The sequence below is a fragment of the Pomacea canaliculata genome, linkage group LG13 (assembly GCF_003073045.1).
Source record: "Pomacea canaliculata isolate SZHN2017 linkage group LG13, ASM307304v1, whole genome shotgun sequence".
In the NCBI taxonomy this organism is placed as follows: domain Eukaryota; kingdom Metazoa; phylum Mollusca; class Gastropoda; order Architaenioglossa; family Ampullariidae; genus Pomacea; species Pomacea canaliculata.
The window spans coordinates 20,299,630-20,320,996 of NC_037602.1; the positions used below are offsets into that span (position 1 = coordinate 20,299,630).

General features: G+C 41.7%; 2 protein-coding genes across 5 annotated transcripts in view; both read left to right on the top strand.

Moving 5' to 3' along the window:
- The first annotated feature begins 1,615 nt into the window (after positions 1 to 1,615).
- Positions 1,616 to 21,367, top strand: part of LOC112553630 — a 48,388-nt gene continuing 28,636 nt past the window's right edge. The window contains exons 1-3 of one of the 3 annotated variants that reach the window (XR_003097084.1): positions 1,626 to 1,703; positions 4,129 to 4,226; positions 5,836 to 6,051. Coding sequence is in view for 1 of the 3 variants with exons in the window: in XM_025220984.1 (XP_025076769.1) it covers positions 2,765 to 3,721 (957 nt within the window). In the remaining 2 variants the exon portion in view is untranslated. Of the gene's footprint in view, positions 1,704 to 2,501; positions 3,770 to 4,128; positions 4,227 to 5,835; positions 6,052 to 21,367 lie in introns of those variants that run through there. The other 2 variants (XM_025220984.1, XM_025220983.1) reach the window with 2 other exon arrangements.
- On the top strand, positions 7,009 to 13,595 carry LOC112553635. 2 transcript variants are annotated; one of them, XM_025220991.1, is made up of 4 exons: positions 7,009 to 7,130; positions 8,216 to 8,366; positions 10,952 to 11,509; positions 11,919 to 13,595. In XM_025220991.1, the coding sequence occupies exons 2-4, from the start codon at positions 8,219 to 8,221 to the stop codon at positions 11,930 to 11,932; spliced, it is 720 nt and encodes a 239-aa protein (XP_025076776.1). In that variant the 5' UTR covers positions 7,009 to 7,130; positions 8,216 to 8,218; the 3' UTR covers positions 11,933 to 13,595. The 2 variants fall into 2 exon arrangements, with proteins under 2 accessions (XP_025076776.1, XP_025076777.1); XM_025220992.1 differs by lacking the exon at positions 7,009 to 7,130 and adding an exon at positions 7,142 to 7,426.

A 21,367-nucleotide genomic window follows, 5' to 3' on the forward strand; every position in this document is an offset into this window, starting at 1 on the left:
TACTCTCTCGCTAACATACACGCACGTACGAACACACACACACACACACACACACACACACACACACACACGCACGAACGCACACACGTGCTGTAGCAGCATCATGAGGAGGACACACCAGCAGCCCTCCAGCAACTGTTACTCCAGGTTAAAAATAGATTCAGTTCAGTCTGACGTGTCCACACCATCAACAGCCATCAAAAATGTCTTCACATTCGATAAACACAGTCCCCCCTCCACAGGTTTGTTCACACAGTCAAGTGGACACTTGCTCACATCCGGGATCTGTATGAACGCACACGTTTGATGCGCTGATAAAAGAATAAATAGTTGTGAATCAGATGCTGTTTATTACCATATAAATATTTGTATAGAACATATCCATAACAAAAAGTATAATGTGTTTTCTTGTCTTCCTCTGTCCCACTTGCTTGATTGTACCATGTAACTACTTATGAAGTGAAACACACTTTACACATGTATGTATGAGAGATGTACTAGGGGAAGTGGTGTCTATGTTCTCCTTCCACTTGTTTCATACTGGGAGTTTTAAGTCACTTTTATATGAAGGTGTAGACAGAAATGCTTTTTTTCCGAATAAAACTATTCATCAAAAACAAACAAACAAACAAACAAACAAACAAACAAACAAACAAACAAAGAAAAAAAAAACATTATTCTAATTCCAACATTCAATATTTCACAGTGTAATATCACAATTTAGGTTCTCCAGGATTAAGAACAGATAATCAATTACAATTACAGTAACAATTCTTTATTTACGAGGGGAAAATAAGCAACTGAGCGCTTTTTCCATTTAGCCCTCGCCCTTTAAAGGGAACGAAATTAGCTAAATAAATGAATTAATTAAGCATTATAGAAAAAAATTTAATAAACATAAAGAAGGGTGGATAGTTACAAGGTGATGGTTAAGAATATATATTTACAAGGTCTTTGGAGGCCTCATCTTGTAAGTGTTTTAACAGATGGCGTCGAAAGCAGTTCAGGGAGTAGCAAGGTAACACCAAGCTTAGCCATCGGTAGCTTCAGAACAATACATTTGAGAGAAAACATTTACAATATTAACTTCAGGATATAAAACACTTGAACAACTGCGTGCAAGGAGAACAGAAATGTAATTTACTTTAGTTCAGGTTGTTAGGTAGCTGAGTTGATTCTTGCAAGGTGAGGCTCATCTAGTGACCATGCCATAATCTATAGCTGCATAAATTATGTTAATGTGTTTAGTTTAGTTAGATATTTCTACTTTTTCTAGTTTTCCAGTTGTTGCTAGCCTGACTATACAACCGTGTAACTGTTTGCACAGGTTGTGAACTGAGTCTTTATCCCGGAGAGCAAGCCTCTGGATTGGCTGATGGAATTTTTAAATATTTTTACTGTTTCTGTTTTTTATATAATTCCTTCCTTACACTGAATAAAAAGTTGACTCTCTCCTCCTAGTGAGTTCATCTCTTTTTCATGAATGCATGGTCACTGCTGTCACGTGTCGCGTGCTGGCTCTGTCCGTGCTCTAGAGCTAGAGGGGTGGAGGGGGTTGCTGCGTCATTATAATCTGAAGTCACTATAATCTGACGTAATTTTGTTTTTTGACGAAAGGAGAGCGGTCACCAGGGAGCAAGGGTGTGTGGGAAAAGAAATAAGATTGTGAGAAGGAAGCCATATTGAATTGTGAGGAATCTGTGGTGAGTACATTTGAGTAACATTTATCTGGGGGGAATCTGATTTGAGAACGGAGTAACATCTCTCTAACACATTTTCAGCTTCATTAAACTTGGCAAGTGTACAAACTCTCTTTTGATACAGACCAGCAAACAACACCAGAATAAAAAAGCATCAACGAAAGCTGGTATTGCACGGAAGTAATAATGTGGAAAGTAAAATGTACGTTAATATTGTATATATATATTAGGGCTTCTACGCTAGTGTTTCTAATTTTGTAGTGGAATTATTCTCGGAAGGAAAGATAGTAAAACTTGTGATTTATGAGATTAGATTTTAAGTGCATTTTGTTTGTTTACCATGCTTGAATTATGAAGGATGTACCTGCTCAAATGTTGCTTGTGTGTCTGTGTGTGTGTCTGTGTGTGCGGACATAAATAAGCTTTGATGTGCATCGTCGTTGTCATACACTTTGATCAGTTATTGTTTCATGCTGTCTTCCTAGTAGTCATGAACTGTTTATCTCAAATATACTGCATAGATTACACTTTACTTTGCAACATTGATACAATAATGTTGCCTTTTTAAAGTAGTTTTAGTACAATTTAAACATCTTGAAAATACACAAGTACACACATCTTGCTACACTAGACCATTCCACCAGCCCATTGTAGACCTCATTGTATCTGCTGACACAATAGCAAGTTACATGTTTCAGTTTCTAATTCAACTCTGTGTTTTCACAGACTGATATTTTGTTCTTACTGTTATATGAAGTCACCGATCTATATTTACTGATATAACTAAAATTATTATTGCAGTTGACCCTTCAAAAGTGTGTTTGAACTGATCAAGTCCAGTTATACGCAGATTTCAAGCTTAAATTCCAATTTCAGCGCCACCTGTCGACTTTCTCTGCCTGTGTCTTCTTTTGGTGAAAAGCAGTGTGCGTGGTATTTTGTGGGAGGACAAGGGAATTCCTTCGTGTGACTTGTGCTTCCATCTCATCACAGTCCAACTCATCATACCAGTGGTCCGAAAGTCTGCTCTTGTTTATCAATTGGTATTGCCCTTCATTCCGAAAATGAAGATCACTGCACAGAAACTGTGTCCTTCATTTCGAAACATGTCAAGATTTAGGCTATTTTCAATTCTTGCGGCTTTAATTACAGTAGAGACATTTCCTCTTCTGTATAGACTATACCGCTTACGATTACAGTACGACACTGCAAACTTAAAGAAACTTATCGCTCAGGTTAACACTCTGACTGATAACACATTGTACTACACACTTATAACATTCGAAAGTCATAAAGTGAAATTGGATGAAAGCCTCAAACTATTCCAGCCCACAGTGTCACAACATGATGTGTACATTATGCAGGAAATCGTCGCAACTTTCTCTATAGTGATGACTAAGGCGTCCTTGACCTTTTTCCTCTACAGTGGCAGTCTGCTGGGGTCGTGGCGCCACCACGGCCTCGTGCCCTGGGATGATGACTTGGATGTTGCTGTCCCGTCATGGCAGAAGGACGCCGTGGCTCACGTGTTGAATGGCCTCAAGCCGCACTTTCTTCTTGATGTTACACAAGGAGTCAGATGGAAGTTTTACTCCGCTCGGTCTCATGCTATCGGTAGGTTCTCTTGGAAATGGCCGTACCTGGACATCTCATTCTACTTGGAGTACAGAACCCTCATGTGGGACCAAGACCAATTTTCCAATTACTTCATCTTTAACAAAAAAGACGTATTTCCATTGTCTGAGCGTCCTTTCATGGACATGATGCTGCCTGCCCCGAGAAACACAAAAGCCGTACTGTCCCGCACCTACAGGCTTAGCGTGTGTACATCGGGGTGGTTCAACCACCGTGAAGAGATGGGTAGGAGCGAACAGAAGACAGTGCCGTGTGAACAGCTGCAGCAAGTCTTTCCGTTTGTCAGGCGCCAGGCTGCAGTAGGCGGCCATGGAGGTTGTAACGAGAGTCTCGTCTTAAATGGAAATGTGTTGGCGTGGGTGGTGCTGAGCGGTGTGCAGTGCTAAGGTGGACTCTCTTGCCAGTTACTTTTGTTAAACCTTGAATGTTTTTATTTACTTTTTTGTCGGGATGTTTTGCTAGCTTTAGATGCAAGAATTTCTAGTACCTTTCACTTGTTTAATACGCTTGCGTTATCTTGTAATCAAGGATCTACCCTGTTGTGAGATCTGATTATGGTAAAGAGAAAAAGCTTCTCCGCTTTTTTTATCCATGCTCGAAATGCCACAAGTACTTCATTTCTAGATTTTAAGATGCATGACATGACAAAGGTCTCATTCATTCAAAGGATAAACTTTATTTCTTACATATGACAAAGTAAGTTATATATCAAGCAAGCATTCATGCAGTCTAACACACTCACACACACACATGGGTACATTTTTAAAAGATGATTGTGGCTAACCATCTCCAGACGTCGGAGGATGCATGCCGTAACAGTTGGCATAGTCGCACGAACGCTCCACCCCTCGCTCGGCCAGAGACGGCTTGTGACGGACCATCGGACCCCAGGTGAGCGCAGACCACACAGCAACGATAAAGACAATGTTCCCTTACAAAGCAAACTAATTTGTTAACTACGTAAAATAATGCAAGAGAAACATCTTATACATCTCTAACACCTACATAAAAAGGATAGATAAGAATAAGCAAACAAAAATAAATACAATAAAACAGTTGCCCTGTGCACAGGCGAGATACAAAGTAATCACAAAGAATACACACCACCTGCGGGGTAGCAGGTCAAAGTGTCGCCCTCTGACCCTGAGTGCCCCCCCAGCACTAACCCCTCTTCCTCTCCTCCAGCTCCCCTCTCCCTCCTCTCGTCCATAGGCTAAGCCGCTAAGGCAGCGGTTCTCAACCTTTTACTTGTGACGCCCCCCGTGACGAACAAAGGCAAAGGAAGGGTTAGCTGAAGGGGTCAGGGGAGCCGATACCAAAGATAATTTACCACCACCCCCACCCCATCAATGTGCACCAGTATTGCTACAAACTGATGTATCTCCCAGTCAGTTGATGAAACATGAGGTTGAAGATGAAGTGCACGTGTTGTCTGAGTGTCCTGCCTGTGACAGTTACAGGGCTAAAGGTGATGTATTATAAGCTACAACACCATATGATCAGGGTACAGATACAATCATGTGAGTTTATCTAGATAACTCCCACACAACTATCAAACACACTTCAAAAATAAAACTCTATATATCTGTAATAAGTACTTAAAAACAGAAATGAAATGAGTACATTCTTGAAACCATAAACGAATGCTAGTGTGTAAAATGCAGCGCTATTGTAAATATTGTTGATGTCGTTTTATTTCTATTTCCCCCTTGAAACAAACCAAAGGTTTGCTCAGTAAAGAAGTGAAACTCGACCTGCCTTCATGATGAAAGAACTTTCTGAACATCTTAACGTGGCTGACTGCAGCCTAACAGTCAAATGAGTTGCTATGCCAATATTTTACTTACGCGTTAGTTATACAGGTAATAACCAATGGTGCACCGGGCTACTGTGAGCCAATGAACTTTGCACTAGTGCATTTTAAAAAAACAAGGTTGGAGAAGTATTTTGTATATTTTCAAAGACCCACGAAGGACCATGAAAGGTGTCCTTAGTCTAGAAAGGCAGATATGTCTTACTGTAAGTTGATCCAGACATAAAATTGTCGTGGACTGGACGACAGTTATGTAATGTCAGGTGTGTCTGACCCTGGCCGTTGTATTATTTTCACCTGTTTAGCATGACGCAACGGCAGGAACAGATTGCATTATACAAACTCTCTTCTAGCAGATTTCCTTGACTACGAAACCTCATGTCTCCTTTGGTTTTGTGTGTTTATGTTAAAGGAAAAAGCAAGTCAAATGGTAAGATGGCCTTAAATACTGACCTTTTGAATCATCTCTGATATACAAGGAGGCTAAAAGGAGAGCAAAAGACAAGGAGAATATGTAGCCTCAAACACAATCCACTGCTTTCTTAACATCAGCCTTTTCAGCAGAGCTTGAATAATGGTTTCAGTGCATGTATCAGAAAATGTTATTTAATCAAATGAGGACTATAACAATAGAGTGAGTATTCAGAGAATTTTTCACAAGTTCTCTATTGCAACTATTGTCTGAAGGAACATCTGCGGAGTCTGGACATTGCTTCATAGCTAAGGCGAGTCCTTTGCCCCTGATTTCCCGGGGACAACGACTTGCCCTTGCACACTAGTACTGATCCAGATTTCATACTGGTTAGTTTGGATTTGTATTTTTGTTACTGAAGAATACTGATAAGGAAAAAAATGTAGAAATGGAAGCTTGTCAAAACAGCAAATAAAAAATGTACTAAAATACCTATTTTGTAATTTATCAACAGCACAACTTTTCATTAATTTGTTTTCTTCGTACAAGTGTTCCTTGATTTCAGTTAAGCAGAAGGCCAGGCTTTAAATATTTAGCTGATCTGTTAATAAGTAATAATAAATGATAATTTATAAAGCGCACTACCTCAGCCTTTCACGGAGGAAAATGAAACACTCGCAATATCATAACTCAAACTTTACTTTCATTTCCTTTAAAGTTTATGTATTACATGGAGATTTAATTTTCAGCATACAAGAGCAATTGTGTAAAATTTGATAATGAAAGCAAGATCACTCATATCCACACGCTAGCATATCCTAGAGCTGTAAAGATAATCAAGAGTCGTTAAGCTCGAGAAAAGATCAAAGGTCATGGAAAGAGTAATAAACGATGAGCCAGCACGGGCCTCAGGGTACACGATCTCTTGTAATTGTAATCGTAAATTATTTTCCAGTATATAATAATATGCTTACATATAGATCATAAGGGGGGCCGCATGTTTACTTTTACGACAACCAGTTTGTTATTCTTTCAGTGCTGAAGACAAAACAAAGGCTGATGACATTAATCTCATATCTGCTAATATTAGTGTTGTGTGTCATACGCATCTTTCCTAGCGATGATTTAAATAACATTCCTCCGTGAATTAAAGTCAGACGATTGTTTTCACTCACTCACTAACACAATCGAACTTCCGAACACACACACACACACACGCACACACACATCCATACACTAATGCTCACACACGCGTGCATGCGCATATAAATATGCAGTACGCACGCACGAACGCACGAACGCACACACGAACTGTAGCAGCGTCATGAGGAGGACACACCAGCAGGCCCCCCCCCTCCAGCAACTGTTACTCCAGGTTAAAAATAGATTCAGTTCAGTCTGATGTGTCCACACCATCAACAGCCAGCTTTTTGAGAAATCGGGAATTTCGCTGTTACTTTCACTTTCTGGGAAACGATGTCGCAAAGCTGATACCACGTGACCAGCTGCTTGACGACCTCATCTTTCCATGTCCATTCACTGACAAGGCACAGGCACTGAGGCGAGTCAGGTAAACACTCAGCTTCTGCTTTTATTGTGTTTAAAGATGGTCATTTATGTCCACAGCATGGACACTTTATTGTCAGCTAACTCTGTAGGCCACTGAAGCCATGTTGTAAACATCATCCTGGCATCCTGGCATGTTTGGGGGATAGTAAGCAGTTCCTGCACGGTTGTCATTCACGTTCGTCAGTCAGTTTTCCTCTGACCACCGCATCAGCCGCAGTGAAGATCAGTTTACATACAGGGCTGCCGAGAGCCAGCCCGGGCCCCGGGACAGACGACCTCTCCGGGCCCCTTGTACTTGTAAGCGTAAATTATTTTCCCAATATATAATGTTTAATTTGTATTCTACAGACTTGAAACTCAACTTCTGCATGTGTAATGCTTGGGTGTTCTGTCCTTAGACCTTTCTTTAAAAGAAAAAGAAAAGGAGAAGAAGAAAAAAAAATCCACTGACCAAGGCCGGGCCCCCTTGACAGCCGCGGGCCCGGGTACACCAGACCCCCCTGTCCCCCTCTCTCGTCAGGCCTGTTTACATATTTATATCGCTTATACAGATACATGAGACTGGGATACCCTTGCTAGGTTGTAGGTGTACTTGAACCTCAACATACTGTCCATGTGGCTGTGGTATATTTTAAACCAGACGGACTTGTCTAAAATTTCTGTCCAACATAATCACACATTGGAGTAAATGTGTTAGGTTAAAAAGGAGAAGAATTCAACTAAGGGCTGAACATGTAATAATTGATGCTTACTCTTATGTTGTTAATCTTCCTGCATGACAAACGGCTTGTTGTGTAACCGACTCCATGTCTTTAAAGGTCTAGTGGGGAGCAATTAGTTGTACAGTACACAGGTCAGGACTGTACATTGATACGAAGTGTATGTGACTTCTCTTTGTACCTGGTAGTGTGTATAGACGTTTATAGACATCTCAAGACAAAGAAGTTGAGACAGTTACACAGCTATTGGAAAACAGGACCTGACACTGAACTTGACCCAGTCACAACAAAACATATTGCACCCCTCTAGTCTTTAATAAGCTACGTGTAAAACATTCATGACACGTGTGCTGCTTACCAATTCTAGGTCATGGCTGCTTTGAGCGACTGGGACGAACAATTCGAAGCTAAGTGGCTGAAAAGATCAATTGAGGAAATCATTGCTGCACTCGACAAACATCGCAAAAATGTCAACATTTCCCGAGTGACCGGAAGTTCTGTGGCCATCGCCACAGGAGGTAGGTGTCGTTGACCGTATCATGCAGGATGGACACAAAGGTATGATCCGCACTTTGGATAACAGGAGCATATTTTAGTAGGAATGAAGAAAATGCAATAAGTCATGTGGATGATTGTCGCTGTCTGCATGGGTGGGGAGAGAGAGAGAGAAAAAAAAAGAAAAAAAAAAGAAGAAAAAAAAACCCCCCGAGTTGAGAGATAATTACCGCGGCCCTTACTACAAAACAAAAATTGTTTAGGCGCCAAAGAAAAGATAACAGAAACCAATCGCAACAATGATTCATAACATATTTGAATTTAAACATTTAACAGTAAAATTTGAGAACAGTTTTGTTTGTAAAACAATTCCATTGCAAGATTTCTGATTCTCGCAAGATGTTCGCAGTTGTGAATGGTCTCCTGGGTAAAGATGTGACTCAGCCTGTTCTTCCAGAGATGGATGATCAGATCGCTGCCAGTACACTAAGGCTTTATTTTGAAGACAAGATAAAGACCATCATGGACAGCTTCAGTGACTCGGTTGCTACTGTGGAGCAAACCAGTGACTTGTTTTGTGGCATGCCCCTCTCTAACTTTCAACCAGTGACAGAAGATGAACTATTGAAATTAGTTCGGCGTTGTCGCCCAACCACGTCTGTGGATGATCCTATCCCCACTAGTGTTCTTCTCCAGCACCTTGACATTCTACTTCCTGTACTAGTTCGCATAGTCAATGCTAGCCTTTTCTCTGCCTCTGTACCCAGACAATTTAAAACAGCTGTGATCAAGCCTATCTTAAAGAAGCACAACTTGGACCCTAGCTTGTGTAAAAACTATAGACCTGTGTCGAATTTGCCTTTTGTTTCGAAACTTGTGGAGCGTGTCGTTGCTCAGCAGTTGACATTCCACCTGGACCGCTACAGCTTATTGGATAAATTCCAGTCGGCGTATAGACCCAAGCACAGCTGTGAGACAGCCCTTCTGTCTTATGAACGATCTTCTGTGCAGTGCGGATGCAGGGAAAGTGACTCTTGTGGTCCTCCTTGATCTGAGTGCGGCCTTCGATGTCATTGATCACACCACTCTACTAACTCGTCTCCAGATGGAGGTGGGCATTGGTGGTTCCGCCTTGCAGTGGTTCCATTCCTACCTCAGTGATCGCACACAAAGGGTGATGGTCAATCAAGCTTCTTCAGTGACAGTTCCACTGCTGTGCGGTGTCCCGCAGGGCTCTGTTTTGGGCCGGTTCTATTTTCTATTTACACATCTCAGCTTGGTCCTCTCATTGAGAAGCATAATGTGAACCGTAAGATGTTTGCAGATGACACTGAACTCTATTTTTCATTTAGTACTGACAGTGAGTCGGTGCGTGAGGCAGTTTGTGCTGTAGAAGATTGTTGCTTAGAGGTCAAGTCATGGATGCTGAGGAATAAACTCAAGCTTAATGATGAGAAGACAGAGGCGATGCTATGTGGTTCCAAGCTTAGCCTTAGTAAAGTCTCTCTAGACTCCATCCAAGTGGGTCAAGCTAGAATTCCTCTCTCCAGCTCCGTACGGAACCTTGGACTCTATGTCGACAATCTTCTAACTATGTCTGATCATGTCAGTTTTGTAGTCAAGGCATGTTATTTCCATATCCGCACTCTTGGACGACTCCGACCCAGTCTTAATAAGAAGACTGCAAATGCAGTTGCTGTGTCCCTCATCGGTTCTACATTAGACTATGCCAACAGCTGCCTCTGGGGGATTTCAAAGAGCGAGTTGTCGAGGCTACAGCGAGTGCAAAATACGGCTGCGAGGATAGTGGCAGGAAAGAAAACAACTGACCATATTACTCCTGTACTTCGTGACCTACATTGGCTTCCTGTGGAGAAGAGAATTGAGCATAAATTGTTAACCTTAACCTATGGCTGTCTTCACGACCTTGCGCCTGCCTATCTGCAAGAACTCATTCGCTGTTACCAACCCAGCGGAACCTTCGTTCAGCAGCACACTTCAGACTTGAACGACCGAGTGTTCAGTCAGGGAATGCTAATAAGAAGACTGCGGGTTTCAGATCCTTCTCCAATGTAGCCCCGCTTTTGTGGAACTCGCTTCCCCTCTCGACCAAGGAGTCTGATAGTATTGGATCTTTCAAGAAACATCTGAAGACTCACTTGTTTAAACTTTTTTGAAGTTTTCATTTGACCTGCAGTTTGGTGGCTGCTGGGATCACCGCGCATTGAGCGCATCTTTGTGATGCGGATACTGGCGCGCTATAAAACTACATCATCATCATCATCATCATCATCAAGATATGGGCAAAAAAGTCACAGAAACTGTCAGTACAGTCTGACACGCATTCAGTCCATCTTCTCATAGATGTGTGTAAATGTAACATTCCTGCAAGAATTGTAAGAGCAAAACAAGTTCATCACTCAGAAACTTTAGTGTAGTCCCTCATCACATGGTCCCCATCAGTCCAGAGAGCTTTATTTGACAAGTTTTATTGTTACTACTACTCGTAATATATATTATGTACACACATCTACAAATAGTTCATGTTTTATGAATATTATGTATGAACTTACATTCATCTTTTATTTTGACATCATGTATATTTAAGGGACAGCAGCTGGTCTGGCCATAGCCGCGCCCTTCACCCTGGGTGTGACCCTGATTCCAGCCATTGTCTTGGGCATCATCGCCAGCGTGGGCGCGGGTGTGTCTGTCGGTGCTTCTGTTACAGAATATTTCCTCAGGAAGCATAATGTCAAAGAGGTACAGACGAAATGGGATGAATTCCGACGTGAGTATATTGTAAGACACAACCTGGATGAGGAACAGCTACTAAATGAGAGTGAAAACGAAAGTACCCAAGGAAACCTTGGCTCCTGTGTGAACACCACTGTGCGTGGGGCAGCCACAGGAAACCTTAACTCCTTTGTGAACACCACTGTGCGCGGGGCAGGCACCATTGCAAGCGCGGCTGTAAGGGGAGCTAAGTCGGCAGCAACAGCTGTCAGAGTTGTGTCCCCTTTGTTGGCAACCGTCAGCATCCTGGCGCTGCCTCTGGATCTTGCCGATTTAATAACAGCCGCCCACAGTCTGCACAGAGGCGAACGGTCTCCTGCATCGGAGTCCCTCGAGAGGATCATAACCTTCCTTGATAAGGTCATCAAGGGTGAGTGTGATGACGTCACGCTGGTACCTCTCATCCTTTTTCGTTTTCTGGCTAGATTACAATGAGAGTGTAAAGGAATTTTTTTATTTTAAAGATATCACTGTTGAGTTACACCAGCGTCTGTAGTCATTAAAAAGTAGTGCGTGATCATCGTTATATAAAGTGCGCAAGTTAATATTGCGCAGTGACCTTTCCGTATTCAGGACACCAAGCCCGATTTTACCTCCCTTTTAATACATTGAAAGTACCCTGTCAGCCTCGCTCAGCCTGTCAGACTTTATGTAAGGAAACAAACAAAAACAAAAATATGTAAAACCATTCTAAACAAGAACTTTTTTTTTTTTTACAAAAGCTTAAGTCGTGCTTTCGGAATTTGTCATAATTGAGTTCAATTATTTTGTCTTAACAGGTGAGTTGCAGTGAACAGGCTGTCGGCATTGTGCAGAAACTTTCATCCATTACTTGGCCTCGTAATATCAGGCTACTGTACAAACATCATGTCTGAAACCCATATTCTTTAGTGCAAGTGAGGGCGGCCAGTCCTAAAGGGAGCGAGCGCCAGGAAAGGGCGTATCTGAACATTAGCGGCGATGAATTCACATCGAGGCTGCAACGCATTTACAGGCCAGAAGGAGACTGGTCTCTATTGGGAGAAGAATCTCAGCTGTTCTGTGTCTATGAAAGGCGGACACGTTTGAGAATATAGAACTGCCAGGGGCCAGGCATGTAACAAATGCAGAACAATTCCTGAATATGGTTGTAGGTAGTGGTGCCCTCTTTTGTGCTGGAGTTGTAAAGTCCATGCTGCTCCAATTACATAAAAAAATCGCAACTGTAAGTGTAAGGTCGCCTTTCCTATAATTTTATTATTTCCCCTCCCTCTAGGAATAAAATGTGGACGATGTGGACGTAAAGAGCTCACCAATACTTTAGTTTTTTTGTGAAATCCCCAAAATGCATTTTTGTTGACACTAACATTAACATGAATAGGACTACTTAAATTTAACCCCTATTTAGCAATAAATCATTCAAAAATAAATCAGAACACTTAGTGTTCCTTCTTCGAAAGCTCAAATAATTCTTTGCTGGGGCTGGATTAAATCAGCAAATTAGTGTTAACTTCATGATTTTAAAATTTGGTTCACTTAACCTAACTTTACTCAAATGGGGTAGGTAAACAAAATAGGTAAAAGAAAATTGATCATATTAGAGAAAGGAAATATCCCAAAGCAAAAAAACCCCCAAAAAACAAACAAACAAACAAACAAACAAACAAACAACATCAACAACAACAAAACAAAACAAAAACAAAAAACAAGCAATAATGACAGTCCCGAGTTTAGAACACTTCACTTATCAAACTAAAGCCGCTGTTTGCAACCACTAGGCTACAGAAGCGTAGCTCACGAAGTCCTCTAATCAAACCTACTTGAAGTTATCATCGTCCGTGTTGTGTTCGGTCCTCATTTATTTTACCTGTTACCAGTTGCAGGCCTTGAGTTATTTGCTTGTCGCAATTCACTTTATGCCTCCCTTCCTAGTGTTTAAAAGTTGTTGAATTAACCCCAGAACAAGTTTCATGGCTGGCAAAAGAGTGAAGTGGAGGTTTTTACTCAGTGTGGTCGGCTCAGCTCGCTGACGTCACGCTTCCGAAGGTTCCCGAAGTTTTTCCCTTCACTGCGACCTTTGCGAAAAATAAATCAGCGCCCCGGGGCTTGTTCGCTCTCGGCGGCCATTGAATACATTAAACTAATTGTGACCATGAAAGAACCTAATCTCGAAGCATTGCTACAGCGAGAATGTAACTATTGAAAACTACTCATTCAGTGGAAATGTTACTCTAAAGGAATTTGTCAGGAATATCTCATTACTTCATTTTTTTTTCTTGTTCTCGCTCCATGAATACGGTCAGAGATTGTACAGTTAGGTTAGTACCCAAAGTATTAGAATCTTTTGACTGATACGATAATGAAGGAAAATTTTAAGATGAAACCTGGCCAAAACTGTAAAGTGAAAAAACGCAAAATACCCGTTCAGCAATTGTGAAATCCTACAGCTTGAAATAAAAATGTTTCTTGAGTATAAATGTGCCTTGATTTCAGTTAATCACCAGAAGGCTATAAATTCAGTTTGTCTCTTAAAGTTATACTGAAGGCTGTGATAAGGCTGTGATGACGGTCAAAACATTTTAAAATTATATTTAGTTACGAATGCAATGCCTGAGAGCAATGCAGAAGAAACAAAAGTTAGTTTCTCACTTAATTACCACTTATTAGCACTATTTTGGTTGCCGATGTTTATAAAAATCGAAAAAATTCAGTGAAATCGATCGTTGTGGCCGAGTAGTCACGATATCTTCTCGAGACTTGCGTGTGACGTAGGACCAAGACTGGAAGTGTCTGAGGTCATTGCTAGGATTTGAACTCGTGATCGGTGGTGTCTCGGTAGTTTTATTAGTAGCATTGAAATTTATTAGCCGTCAAGATGGCTATGAGTAATGTCCAACCAAAACAGTTTGAACCAATTGCATCAGCTCACACTGACATCGACTGCACATCCTCGGAGGACGAGGAAGATGTTTGCAGCAGTCGAAGGACAAAGCAGGTAGGACTAAGCACGTGGACTAGTCATTCATATTGTGTCCACGGGAAAGAAAGTGAACGAATGCTTTACATTCAAGCACTTTAAATAAACATAATGCACTCGAGCTCCTTAACTGGGCGTTGTTGTTGAAGGCTGTACATATATTAAACTAATTGTGATCATGAAAGAACTCATCTCGAAGCATTGCTACAGCGAGAATATAAGTAAATGTATTGAAAACTAATCAGCAAGGGTAAATGTTACTCTAAAGTGACTTGCCAGGAATAGCTCATATCTACATTTTGTTTCTTTTTCCTTTTTTTTTTTTTTTACAAATAAAGTCTTAGTCTTTAAGAGTAAGCACAGTAGAATCAAAGATCTGAAGCGGCATAAAAAATCACCAGCATGCCAAAAATTAAAGGGTCATTGTCATCGTTATTCATATTGTCATTGTTAAGCTCTCTGTCAAGGTCAAATAAATCATCAAAGAGCCGTCGGCCACACTATCAAGGAACTCAATGATTTGAGCGAGAAGACTCGGAGACAATGGAAGGTGCGCCTCTGCGCAGACGAAGAGCGGAGGTCACGAGGTCGTAGATGTCCAGCGGAATGGCGATTGCGCTCACAACAGACAGCAGTGGTGCTGTGACTCTGATGCCTGAGGATGTCTCAGAACTCCGCGAACAACTGCACTGGAGATGCCCCCGGCCGTTCTCACAGCCTCACCAGCGCCGTGCACAGCAGTTTTGATAGACTGGTCGTCAGTCGTGATGGAGGTTCCACTCGTCTGTGCGTTCAGATTTTGTACTATGTCACTAATTCTTCATGTCTCGCGAGAAACTTCTCACGAAACGTTTCCACCTCGCCTGCACTTCCTTGACATTGTGCCTCTGATGAAGATTTCTGCGACTGCAGCGCCGACAGACACACCTCCACCGACGGCTGCGATGATCCCCAGGACGATGGCTGGTATTAAGGTTACTCCAATGTAAAGGGGGCGGCGATGGCGCAGGCTGCTGCAGGCACTGAAACAGTCGCAAGAAAAATGCAATTAAATATTTAAAAGTGTTCTGACTAAATATTTGGACATAAGATTGTCTCTACATTTTTGTATGTCTTCAACTTGGCTCCTCATAATACCAAGGTTTGCTGTCCTCGTGTATTTGTTAATGTAGCAACTCCGAATATTGTGTACTTCAAAAAGGGTACTTTCTAACTCTGCTACTCAGGTAAAAAGGTAAGGTAGTCGTGTGGCATTACGTCCATGAGGTTTTAGACACCGCACATAGGGGACGAGCTTTTAAGGAGTCAGTACAATCTCTCTTGTCGCATTAGGATCGCCAACCGTTAAGGAGTCAGGTGGCAAGTACAATGTGTCACACTGGTTCAAACAACTGTCCTATATCAAGGTGACAAGCTGTAAAGTCTCTTATACAGACGAGAAGTTCCGTAGCCTACTTTACTGCGTAAAACATGGGGACTAACTGTACTTGTCAAGTTGATTACAGAAAAGAGGACGAGAGCAAGTGTTTGGAGTACAGGAGGGACAAGTAGAAATAGTTTTTGGTCTAAGAACGTTTGTATCAGTTCGTGAATACAACATGACATGACCTCCCGTGCGATGGCAACAGTGCTTCCTGTCACTCGAGAAACGTTGACGTTCTGTGGTGCCTGTTGAGGTTCGTCCCTGATGGCCTGGATCTCCTTCTTCAACGCCAGGGCCTCAGCTCGCTCGTTCCAGTCAGTCATGACCTCGTCTCTGAGAAATAGAAGATGATAATCTACTTAATTACAATTTAAAATAATGTTTAAAAAATTATATAAATATCTTTTTCTCTAGAACAAATATTGGGGTTATTTTTAAATAAATTGGGGTCTTATATCGGGGCCGAATACAGCTAACTGGGTTGTTCGCATTCTTCGCCTAAATATTAAAAATCAGTTTGTTTAATGAAGTAGCACGCTGTCACTGGACCGTGCCTCTGTGTTTTTTTCAGAATTTTTTACCATTTTGCGACTGAGACACGAGTTGTAAATCTCACGAGCTGAGGTTTGTGTGTAGTAGTAGGGTAGAGTCCATCGACGCTTGGATCTGCGCGGTACTGACCCCTTGTGAGTAACCTTATCTAGACGAGGTATGACATCTTTTTCTGTTATTGCTTGTGGAATTGTATTAGAACTCATTATATTCAAAGTTGTAAACACGAACATGTGGAGAGAAAAGGTGTGTATTGGAGAATATAGTTTTGAATTGTAATATAGGGAGTTAAAGGTTTTGACTGTATGGGCCAAAGAATTGGAGCCATTCTGGATATAAAAGAAGATCACTCCAGGACCATTCCTTGATCGCCTTTGGTCTAGAACTTGGGTAGGAGCCCCGTGACCATCACCGGAGTACCTCCCCTGACCCAGATTAAAACCTCCCCTGTGACCGGAAAATCGCTCACGACACGGCCAGTGTGGTACGCCTTCGTGTGTGTATTTGTGTCAGTGGATTATTGAGATGTGGAGGGCGACAACCCTAAAGAGGGACAATGAACTGAGGACGTATACACGATTGCTAGAGGGTCGTAAGGCAGATAATTAACTGAAACTTTGTTGCTGAACGAAGAGAGTGCGAGGGCGTGTAATCTTCATACTTGGATTGTATGATGGACTAAGTTGAGATTGGTCGAGGGAGTGCCCCGGAGATGTAAACATTGCGTCTATGTAGACGGTGGGCGCGTTTAGAGCCCTGTTGAGGCGACAGTTGTTTATAATGTGTATGTTGTGTTGTCGTGTGTAAAGTCCTCTGAGTCACTCACAAGAATAAATAACGATGTGTGCAGCCTCGGGTAATCGCTTTGTTGTGTGGTGAAGAAAGTATTATGTTCAGCCCACCGTGCGTGACACGCACTCCATTGAAAAACTTCACAGATGGCGACCTGCCAATCGACCTAACAACACCACCACACCCACGGCCGGTGGGGCATACACACGTTAGTGTTGTTGTCGCGAGCGCAAGGTCGCCATAAATCTTCGTATCTGTTCACAAACAACAGGTGAAGGGCTATTCTTAACCGCGATTTACTTCCTCGTCTGCTTAGGTGAGTTGTGATGACTGATGTTTTTTTGTTTGAGAGATTGGCTTTACTTCACGACAGACAGTTTTATTAATGCTGATGCATTGAATACATTTATTTCTTTTTCTTTTCCCTTTTAAAGCCATCATATTAATCGCGAATTCGTACGTAAAGTGTGAAATAGACTACAGTGAATATATCTCATGTGTATTCAGCATATTTATGCATATGTTTATCAAACAGTAATTTTTAATTATTTAGGTGACGCATACGTGTAAAGACTTTATAATTGAAATAAAAATCAGCTATCTTCGATTGATAAGAATATCCAAGTGTGAAGTAATGTGAAGACGACGGAACACGCAGTTAACCCAGTTTTTTTGAACTTGTTTTTATACAGACAGTCCTCTTCTTTTTCCAGCATAAACCAAGTCATTGTAAAGTTTAAAAGATACTGGTATTCACATCAGTTATGTAATCAGGTAATTACACGAAAATCAAGGGTTCAACTATACCGCAGAATTCGGGTGACAAAATGTGTTGTTAATGGTGGACAACATGCACCTGCTCGTACACAACCTTGTGCACCTTCTGACGCAAAGTACCTGTCAACCTGTATGAGGTGGTAGACCCGGGTGAGTGGCTCACTCCGCCACTGAGCTCGCTTTCTTCAGAACCAGTCAACTGGAGTAAATGGCCGCGCGGTTTGTCACAAGTGACCTGTGAGGTATAAATAAACGCCTGCTTGCTTACACTCCTGCACGACAGAAATGAGGACAAGCTGACAGCTTCCATGTGACTGGCTTACAGTGTTTACAAACTGTCTATTATTGAAACTGTTGTTGAAGCAGGATGGGAACGTCTGGCTCGCAGACTAGAACGATTTTTTTTTACTCACTTTTAGAATGAAAAAGTGGATTAGTGGGACTCAGAAGGAAGTCAAAGTGCCATACGTCTTGAAATCGTAAAGTTTTAGTACACTGGGGCGAAAACAAACCTTGCGACGAGAGAAAGGTAATTTTTTAGTAGGAATGCTTTCTATGGTCCGCAAATGATGTTATAATATAAAATGTTCCTACGAGAATAAAAGAGGTTTCCCACCCTTTTGGGGTGGTGTTTAAGGGGTCAGCAATCCTTGGCAAGGTGGACATCGCTTGATGACTGTGTGGCAAACAAATACTTGCACTGATTCACCGGAAAACGACCTACCTTGTCCATGATTACTGTTCCATGTTTCCCATTGGTAGTCAGCAGGTATGTAGCAAGTATTACAAAGATAAGTGTTTGAGAAGGAAGCCAGCAAAACTATAAGCAGCTAAAAAGTACCAGGGTAACATATTAGCAGTTTAGAAAACACCACAAGGTCGACACAAACTTATTCTGTGAAAAAGTTTACCTGACGTAGTATACTTCTACTTTCTTAAGTTACAACAGCAGGTTAGTCTACAGAGGTTTAAACTATTAAAAAAATAAAGCTGATCTTTTACTTGTAATAGTAATCTTTTTTCTTCTCGCTGATGTATTGTGTGTCACACAAGCTTTGTATTGCTTCGTCAGGGGGCGAGAGATTGAATAATGGGTCTGGTTAGTGGACAGGGTTTCCGAGTGTTTTCTGAGAACTGTTTTCTACCTCCTTCACAAGCTTTCATGCAACTCGTCCCACTTGTACGACTCAGTTAGACAGTCAATGGCAATCGTTGTTTCTCTTTAATTCAATCATAAGTGTCCTTGTGGGACACGTTAGGTTACAACGTTCTGATCAACTGATATTTAATGTCAAAGTAGACCAACGCTTTTGATACGACAATTACACAACAACGCAATGTAACTCAGTATTACAGTGAGATTACGGTTCGAGGAAGAAATATTTTGGTAGGCTCAATATGCAGCATGGCGTGCTATTGAAAGGCCTGTACATTTGGAGGACTGACAGGTGGGGGTAGAGGGGTCTGGTTGTACCCGGGCTCGGAACGCTGTTAGAGGGCCAGGCCGTGGGTAGGCATTTGTTTCCCTTCTTAATTTCTTTTTCTCTAAAGAAAGGTTTGTAACAGTTCCTCAGTCTGGGGAATTTTCTTCTATAAAATGGAGTACTACAAGTTTGATCTTGATGTTACACCTTATTTACTAACTACTCACGTGTAAAGACTCATGCTCAGGTAATGAGTAGCTACTAGTTACTTGCCTAATTGTGTCGTCTATATGCGTTACTGAATGAAATGTAAGATGTTGAAGATGCGATTTGTATAACAATTATTTATATACTGGAAAATACATTTCCTTACATACTACAAGGACCCGGAGAATGTCTACCGGGGTCCTGCTGGCTCTCGGCGCCCTGTGATACATTTAAACTAATTGTGAATCATGAAATCTAGTCCTCGAAGCACTTGCTACAGCAAGAATATGGCACTGTATTGAAAAATATCTACAGTGAAATGTTTACTCTAAAGTCCACTTGTTAGGAATGACCTCATTCTTCAACCTTTTTCTTGGTTCTTTAGCAGCAAACTGCTTGGAGTCCTTAAGAGTAAGCACAGAAGAACTAACATGAACTGGCATAAAAAAAATCACAGATCCAAAACTTAAAAGCTCAGTTTCATCGTATATTCCTAATTGTTAATTGTTTATCTCGCTGCCACGGTAAAGGTATTGCCACTGTCATCGTCAGATCAAACGAACTGTCCAGTCCCTCGGCAAAGTTTTATTTTTAAGGTGTTGTAAACAAAATCAAAAAAGACCGTGGCCACACTCTCAGAAGTCAATGATTTGAGTGAGAGCTCTGAGGCAGCGGAAGGTGAGCCTCTACACAGACGGAGAGTAGAGGCCCAGTCGTAGATGTCATCGGAATGGGCGACGGCATTACAAGGGGCGCTGTAAATCGGTTCTGTAGGTGTCGCTCTAACAATTCATATCGCAACTTGGAAATCCCCTTGCAGTTTTGTACAGTCTCCAGCGCTGCAAACCAAGTTCTGATATATTGGTTTGTCCACCGTGTTTGAGGTGTGTGTGATTAGATTCTGTAGAAAGTCAGCTAATTCTGGTGATTTCTTATGTCTTGCGAGAAAAACTTCTCACAAAGGGGGGGGGGGGGGGGGAGGGGGGGGGGGGGCGAAACGTTCCCTTCGTCTGGGCACTCCTTGACATTGTGCCTCTTGATGAGATTTTTCTGCGAGGAAAAGCGCATCAACACACTCCACCGACGGCGGCGATGATCCTCCAGGACGATGGCTGGAATAAAGGTAACCGATGTAAAGGGGCGGCGATGCGCAGCTGCTGCAGGCACTAAAAAGTCGCAAGAAAAATGGTGTTAAATATTTACAAGTGTTTCTGAACTAAATATCTGGACATCAGTACCATCTCCCTCGTCACCTTACTGTTCGCCAACGTTAGGGAAAGAGCTGGGAAGTACAATGTGTCCACTGTTTAAATAGCTGTCGCTATATCAGGGTGCCAAACTGTGAATAATTCTACGGACGAGAGTTCCGTAGCAACTTTTACGTGCGGTAAGAGATCGTGAGTAACTGTACTCGTCAAGTTGATTAAAAGAGAGGACGAGAGCAGGTTGGAGTAAGGAGGACAAGTAGGAATAGTTTTGGTCTAAGAACGTTTGTATCAGTTTCGTGAATACAGATGACAATGACTCCCGTGCGATGGACAGAGCTTCCACTGTGGCTCGGGAATGTTGACGTTCCTGGTGGTGCCTGTTTGAGGTCGTCTGATGGCCTCGATCTTCCTTCTTCAACGCTAGGCCTCAGCTCGCTCGTCCACTCAGCATGACTTCAGAATCTGAGGAATAGAAGATCGCCAATCTACTTAATTAATATTTTAAATAATATTGAAATAATGTTGAAAAAATCATATAAATTAATAATCCTCTGTTTCTCTAGAATATTGAGCTTTTTTAAAAAATATATTCTTCTAACTGAATACGAGGATAAACTATGAAATAATACAAGGGTCTTATATCAGAAACAGACGAATAAGCTCATGGATTGTCGCATTTTTCGTTTTGATTATCAGGAGTCGATACAACAGTTATAACTTCGCACTTGGCGATGAATCTGCCCCTGCCCTTCCCCTGCAATTCCTCGACTGATATAGAATCAGTCAGTTTTGAGAATCTTACAGTATTCTTCAAGCACATAACAGTCATTGTAAAAAGTGGTATTTACCAGTTATGTATCAGTTAACGTACAGAAGTGAAATCAAGGGT

Bases quoted from the DNA above. Each gene is read 5' to 3' on its own strand.
- LOC112553635 (XM_025220991.1), top strand. From the start codon at position 8,219: ATGGCTGCTTTGAGCGACTGGGACGAACAATTCGAAGCTAAGTGGCTG. The intron at 8,367-10,951 runs GTAGGTGTCGTT...TGTATATTTAAG, and splicing joins TGTGGCCATCGCCACAGGAG to GGACAGCAGCTGGTCTGGCC.